General features: G+C 50.3%; 1 protein-coding gene across 2 annotated transcripts in view; it reads left to right on the top strand.

Moving 5' to 3' along the window:
• The first annotated feature begins 329 nt into the window (after positions 1-329).
• man2c1 (mannosidase, alpha, class 2C, member 1) overlaps positions 330-7,629 on the top strand; it is a 125,352-nt gene continuing 118,052 nt past the window's right edge. Inside the window, exons 1-3 of one of the 2 annotated variants that reach the window (XM_043680528.2) lie at positions 330-479; positions 5,448-5,573; positions 5,870-5,993. In XM_043680528.2, the coding sequence (XP_043536463.2) occupies positions 382-479; positions 5,448-5,573; positions 5,870-5,993 (348 nt within the window). In that variant the 5' untranslated portion in view covers positions 330-381. Of the gene's footprint in view, positions 480-5,447; positions 5,574-5,869; positions 5,994-7,629 lie in introns of those variants that run through there. The other variant, XM_043680529.2, reaches the window with a different exon arrangement.

Here is a 7,629-nt window from a genome sequence, read left to right as displayed (position 1 = left end):
TTGGCCTTTTCAAATTAACCATAACATTTTCTCTTTGATATGACTGCTGGTTATTCACTCATGCCAGGTTTGGATCATTTCAGTACTTTTAACACAAGCTGGTCAGAATGTGAGATGCTTGGTCTCCAGCATGTGGGTACTTGAGTATGTTGCCAATTGTAAAAATATGGCTGCTGAGTGATAATAAATCTCACACAATCCAGTTATTCCATTGCCCAGGATGACAAGTAAGGCAGGCGTTCGTTACCAGTGGGACATCTCCATGTTGATGGTGAGAGCCAATTGCTGGAATAGCCTGAGCGGTGGGAACAATTCAGGCCGGAACCAAGTGTCGGGGGTTCCTATGAGTTGGATTTGGGGAGATGTTTGACGCGGTGCACCATGGCCGGTTTCGTGCTGAAGAACCGCAGGACGACTCTGGAAAGAGCCGAGAAGTTCATCTCCGCCGAATATTTCACCGACATCAACCTGCGGGGCCGGTGAGTGAACAGCGTCGGCCGCCCGGGGACTGGGCTCCGACAAACCGGCTCCTTATACCCGCCCGGGGCCCGGCGACCGGGGACAGGGGCAAATGAAGGGGCCGAATCGACCCAGTCCGTCCCGACCAAAAAAAATCCACGACAACCAGCTACACCCCCCCCCCACACCCCCCCTCCACCCACAGACCCACACACACTTCCCCCCCCCCCACACCCCCCCACTCCCCCCCCCACACACACCCCCCCGCACCCCCCCCCCGCACAACCCCCGCACCCCCCCCCGCACACACCCCCCCCCGCACACACACACACCCCTGCACACCCCCTCCGCACACCCCCCTCCGCACCCCCCCCGCACACCCACCCGCACCGCCCCCGCACCGCCCCCGCACCCCCCCCGCACACCCCCCCCGCACACCCCCCCCGCACACCCCCCCCCGCACACACCCCCCCCGCACACACACACCCCTGCACCCCCCCCTGCACACCCCCCCCCTGCACACCCCCCCCTGCACACCCCCCCCCGCACCCCCCCCCGCACCCCCCCCCGCACCGCCCCCCGCACCGCCCCCCGCACCCCCCCCCGCACCCCGCCCCGCGCCCCGCACCCCGCCCCGCACCCCCCCCCCCTGCACCCCCCCCTGCACCCCCCCTGCACCCCCCCCCTGCACCCCCCCCTGCACCCCCCCTGCACCCCCCCCGCACCCCCCCCCTGCACCCCCCCCCTGCACCCCCCCCTGCACACACCCCCCCCCGCACACCCCCCCCGCACACACCCCCCCCGCACACACCCCCCCCCCGCACACACACACCCCTGCGCACCCCCCCCTGCACACCCCCCCTGCACACCCCCCCTGCACACCCCCCCTGCACACCCCCCCTGCACACCCCCCCCGCACACCCCCCCCGCACACCCCCCCTGCACACCCCCCCCTGCACACCCCCCCTGCACACCCCCCCTGCACACCCCCCCTGCACACCCCCCCCCCACACCCCCCCCCCACACCCCCCCCTGCACACCCCCCCTCCGCACCCCCCCCCGCACCCCCCCCCGCACCCCCCCCCCCCGCACCCCCCCCCCCGCACCCCCCCCCCGCACCCCCCCCCCGCACCCCCCCCCCGCACCCCCCCCCCCGCACCCCCCCCCCGCACCCCCCCCGCACCCCCCCCCCGCACCCCCCCCCGCACCCCCCCCCGCACCCCCCCCCTGCACCCCTCCCCCTGCACCCCCCCCCCTGCACCCCCCCCCCTGCACCCCCCCCCTGCACCGCCCCCCGCCCGCACCGCCCCCCGCCCGCACCGCCCCCCGCCCTTCAAGAGGTTGTAACAAAATGATTAGTAGTTGTTGCTGGTTGATTTTTCTCAAACGTTTCTTCTCCTGTCTGGATGACATCTTCAATGCTGTATAGCCTACAGATGAAGTGCTGTTGTGATATGCCCAGAATTTATGCAGTCCTGTCTGTCAAGGCAGGTCTATTGGTTCTATAGATGGGGCCTTTTTCAATATGTTTGTTTATGGAACCATTGGGTGAATACCAGGCCTCCAGGAATTGCCGAACGTGTCTTTATTTTGCGTGTCCTAGTATTGTAATGTCCCAGTTAAGTTGGTGTCCTTCATTGTCAGTGTGTATTAATATGATCAGGGAGCACCTCTGGGCCACCCGGACGAACCAACCCAACCAACCTGTGGCACAGCATTTCAACTCCCCCTCCCACTCCACCGAGGATATGCAGGTCATTGGACTCATCCACCGCCAAACCACAACAACCCGACGGTCGGAGGAGGAGCGTCTTATCTTCCGACTGGGAACCCTCCAACCGCAGGGGATGAACTTGGACTTCACCAGTTTCTTCATCCCCCCTCCCCCCACCTTGTCTCAGCCGGATCCTTCCAGCCCGGCACCGCCTTCCTGACCTGCAGTCTTCTTCTTGACCTCTCCGCCTCCACCCTACTCCGACCTATCACCCTCACCTTGACCTCTTTCCACCTATCACATTTCCAACTCCCCTCCTCCAAGTCCCTCCTCCCTACCTTTTATCTTCTCCTGCTGAACACTCTCTGCTCATTCCTGAAGAAGGGCCTGTGCCCGAAACGTCGAATCTCCTGTTCCCTTGATGCTGCCTGACCTGCTGTGCTGTTCCAGCAATAAAGTTTCAACTTTGATCTCCAGCATCTGCAGACCTCACTTTCTCCCTGTATTAATATGACGTTGAACTTATCATGTTGTTTTGTTGCAAGCTGATGCTCATATATTCTGGTGGCAGGTTTCCTTCCTGTTTATCCTATCTCCTGTTTCCCACAGTTGCTGCATGGTATATCACACTCGTCCTGCATGGTGTGGGTATAGGGTCTTTTGTCCTGGATAGTAGCTGGCGATGTGTAACTGTTGGTTTGTGTGCTGTCATTATTCCCAGAAGGTGTAGGAATCTAGTAGTTAGTTTTGAGATGTTTCTAATGTAAGGTAGGGTAGTCAGAGTGTTGGGGCGCACAGGTTATCTTGGTGGTGTTTGTATGCCAGGCATTGACAGATGAAGCTGTTAGGGTACCCATTATTAGCAAAGGAAGACTGATTAGCAAGGTTAGATCTCATGGAATACAGGGAGAACTGGCCATTTGGATACAGAACTGGCTCAAAGGTAGAAGACAGAGGGTGGTAGTGGAGGGTTGTTTTTCAGACTGGAGGCCTGTGACCAGTGGAGTGCCACAAGGATCGGTGCAGGGTCCTCTACTTTTTGTCATTTACATAAATGATTTGGATGCGAGCATAAGAGTAAGTAAGTTTGCAGATGACACCAAAATTGGAGGTGTTGTGGACAGTGAAGAGGGTTACCTCAGATTACAACAGGACCTGGACCAGATGGGCCAATGGGCTGAGAAGTGGCAGATGGAGTTTAATTCAGATAAATGCGAGGTGCTGCATTTTGGGAAAGCAAATCTTAGCAGGACTTGTACACTTAATGGTAAGGTCCTAGGGAGTGTTGCTGAGCAAAGAGACCTTGGAGTGCAGGTTCATAGCTCCTTGAAAGTGGAGTCGCAGGTAGATTGGATAGTGAAGGCGGCGTTTGGTATGCTTTTCTTTATTGGTCAGAGTATTGAGTACAGGAGTTGGGAGGTCATGTTGCGGCTGTACAGGACATTGGTTAGGCCACTGTTGGAATATTGCGTGCAGTTTTGGTCTCCTTCCTATCGGAAAGATGTTGTGAAACTTGAAAGGGTTCAGAAAAGATTTACAAGGATGTTGCCAGGTTTGGAGGATTTGTGGTATAGGGAGAGGCTGAACAGGCTGGGACTGTTTTCCCTGGAGCATCGGAGGCTGAGGGGTGACCTTATAGAGGTTTACAAAATTATGAGGAGCATGGATAGGCTAAATAGACAAAGTCTTTTCCCTGGGGTCGGGGAGTCCATAGAGGGCATAGGTTTCGGGTGAGAGGGGAAAGATATAAAAGAGACCTAAGGGGCAACGTTTTCACACAGAGGGTGGTACGTCAGTGGAATGAGCTGCCAGAGGAAGTGGTGGAGGCTGGTACAATTGCAACATTTAAGAGGCATTTGGATGGGTATATGAATAGGAAGGGTTTGGAGGGATATGGGCCAGGTGCTGGCAGGTGGGACTAGATTGGGTTGGGATATCTGGTCAGCATGGACGGGTTGGGATATCTGGTCAGCATGGACAGGTTGGACTGAAGGGTCTGTTTCTATGCTATACACCACTATGATTGTATAAGTATTCCTCTTTTTTGCGGAGGTTTCAGGTGTTGCAGTGTATTATAGCTCATTTAAACAAAGTCTAGACACAGCTCTGTTGTGGACATTGGGATGATTACTGTTGTATTTGAGAATCTGGTCTGTGTGTGTGTCGCCTTTCTGCACACCCTGGTAAGGATTCACCGTCGTTCGTTCGTTGTACCAGTGCGTCTAAGAACGGGAGTTGGTCGTCTTTCTCTTCTTCTCTGGTGAACCTGATCCCGGTGAATATGCTGTTAATAAGGTGTGCTTTCTAACTTGGCCTGTTTAATGATAATGGCGGTATTGTCCACGTATCTGATCCATACTTTGGTCTGTATCTGGAGGAGGGCTGAACCATTGCAGCTGATCCAGTGTAGGTGTCCCATACAGTAATTTTTTTTCTTTCTCTCTGTTGTACTTTATTATAAGTACTTGCTGGGCCATTTGAGAGGGAATTGAAGAGACAATCACCTTGCTGTGGATGTGGAGTCTTATTGAGCCAGACTGTGTAAGGATGGTAGATTTCTTCCTCTGACGTTATCAGTGAACCACCTAGATTTGTATGACAATTGATGATAGTCTTGTGGTCACCATTACTAATGCAGACTTTGTATTCCAGAGTTAATCATTGAGCTTAAATTCCACCAGCTGCCATGGTGGGATTTGAACACATGTTTCTGTAGCATTAATCAGGATCTCTGGGTTACCAGTCCAGTAACACAACCAATATGGCGCCATCCTTGAAAGAATCAAGTCCTCTGTCTAGTGACGATTATACACTCTATGTTCTGTGAGACAGGATTGTAACAAGTCAGCTTAGAATTTTGTAGAAGCCCTATACTGTGGAAACAGGCCCTTCAGCCGAACAAGCCCACACCAACCCACTGGAGAGTAACCCACCCAGACCCATTCCACTCCCCTATATTTACCCCTGACTATTAATCTACACTCTGGGCAATTTGGCACGGCCAATTCACCTCACCTGCACATCTTTGGATTGTGGGAGGAAATCAGAACACCTGGAGGAAACCCACACAGACACGGGGAGAATGTGCAAACTCCACACAGTCAGTTGCCCGGGGCTGGAGTCGAACCCAGGTCCCTGGCGCTGTGAGGCAGCAGTGCTAACTATGAGCCACCGTGCCACCGTTTTTGACATACTGCAGTATGCTTGTCCAGTTTGATTTGAATACCCTGATGGTGGCATTAATTTGTACTTGTTCCCCTTGTGTCTTTTGTAGGCTGTTTGGTGCTTGCTGTCCAGTTGAATCACTTTCCTATTTTCTGACACCCTCACGCATCCTGTATGAAAATGCTGTGATGCAAGAATTTATTCCTGCTAAGGTTGGAGATTCCTTCGGACCAACGTAAGTACACAAGAGGAAAGCATATTGCCTGATTTGAGGAATTTTTAATTAATTTTAAAAATACTTTTCTGTACCAAAAATTTGTGTTAATGAAAACCTAGCTCTCCAGTTCAGTCTCGTTTACTTGTACCCAGGTTATACTTCTTTTTCATTTCGTTTGCATTCATTTCATCTTTATAAATAGCAAATGTTTTCTCTTGTGCTGGGGAACTGCCACTTGTGTAATGGGAAGTCTGAACATAGATTTAATATGATGCCAATTCTCTTAGTCTCACAATTGACCTTTTTTCCTGTAGATGGTGGACGTCCTGGTTCAGGGTGACACTGACCATTCCGAAGGCTTGGAAAGGTGAAGAGGTGCACCTTGTGTGGGAGAGTGATGGAGAAGCATTGTTGTGGAGAAATGGCATTCCAGTACAGGTATGGTAAATTGACAACAGCAAAATACTGTAGAGACTTAAATGTGGAAATCTGAGAAAAAACCTAAAAACTCTGGAATCATTCAATGGGTTAGACATCATTCATGAAGAGAGAAGCAGAGTTAATACTTCAGGTTGTGACCTTTCACCAGAACTGGGAAAACTGATGAAATGCTATTTCTTTTTCCTGTACAGTGTCTGTGTATTTTCAGGATCTTTTGTGGTGAGTCTGGTATATTAATTTGTATGGAATATAAATGAATATTGAATCAAAAGTATTTTTTTGTTTAATAAACTCACTGTCATTTATTTAAACTCTTGTTTAGCTCAGGAATGTCTAATGTTTGCTGTTTTGCATGGATATATTTTTGATGACACTATTTGAGTCACGTATTAATTTCAGTGACTCCCTCAAATCTCCACTTATCTGGATGTGTGAGTTCCCAGCAGCGTTTACGAAGCTTGATAGCATCTAGGATGCTTGGCCAGCACCCCACTGACTGCCTTAAATATTCACCCCATCCACTTATGGGGCAGCAGTCTGTAACCTCCACAAGATGCACTGCTGCAACTCACTAAGATTCCTTCAACAGCACCTTCCAAAAGTGGGACCTTTCCCATCATGAAAGACTAGGACAGCAGATATGTGGGAATACTACCACCTTCAAGCCACACAGCATGTCGGAGCGACATCACCATTTCTTCACTGTCATTCATGAATTCCTGAAATTTCCTTTTATGACAACAGTGTGGGTGTACCTATACTACATGGATTGCAGAGGTTCAAGAAAGTGGCTCATTACCATCTTCTCAAAGGCCATTAGGATAGGCAAGAAGTTCACCTTGTTAGAGATGCCTCACATCCTATAAAAAAATTCTTGTTACAAATAAATGTATGCCACAAATGTATTTATTGAACAATTATTTTCTATTGTGGAGTATTCATGGACTTGAAGCACTCACAACAATTTAAAGAATCTGCCATTTTTGTCTACTAATTTTATCAACAAACATGCAAAAATATTATGTCTCACCTGCACACAATATTTAATATGAATATGAAGATTAAATATCCAGTGTTGGTGTGTATTACTCACATTTATTTAATGATCAGAAGTGCTGTTAATTTGGATTTCTAATGATGCTGTAGAGGAATTTTGTAAAACGTAAAATGTCATTATCTTCTGATATAAAAACATGTTATTAAACTATGTCTTTCCAGTTCCTGTGCCTAATGGCAGAAGTGAATAGACATATGTTGGCTCATTATATGGGTAGTAAGTTTCTCAGAGCATGTCCTATAATATTGAGAATTGGGTGATTCAGAGAGAGTGACAGAGACAATAATAGGGAGAAACACAGAAAGACAGAGCTGAAAAGAGAGACAGAATGGAAGGCAGTGGGGGGACAGAGTATCAAATACAGTGAGAGGGAGAGAGACAGAGAAGGTAAGAGAATTTTCAGAAACTAAATGAGAATGATGGAAGAGGTCTGTAGGGAAGTGATTCAAGGATTCGAGCAAGTCAAGGTCTGTTCGTGTGTTTCATTCTGTTTTGCTAACCCTGCATGCAGAAGAAAGGTTTCAATGTATTCAATCATTTGTAAATCTCACTACTCCACAGTGCACCATTTCCTCT

The sequence above is a fragment of the Chiloscyllium plagiosum genome, unplaced genomic scaffold (assembly GCF_037043375.1).
Source record: "Chiloscyllium plagiosum isolate Xiang-an unplaced genomic scaffold, Cpla_swu_hap1 HiC_scaffold_42, whole genome shotgun sequence".
NCBI lineage: Eukaryota > Metazoa > Chordata > Chondrichthyes > Orectolobiformes > Hemiscylliidae > Chiloscyllium > Chiloscyllium plagiosum.
The sequence above is the reverse complement of the archived record's forward strand: the minus strand, read 5'-3'. Positions and strand labels throughout refer to the sequence as shown.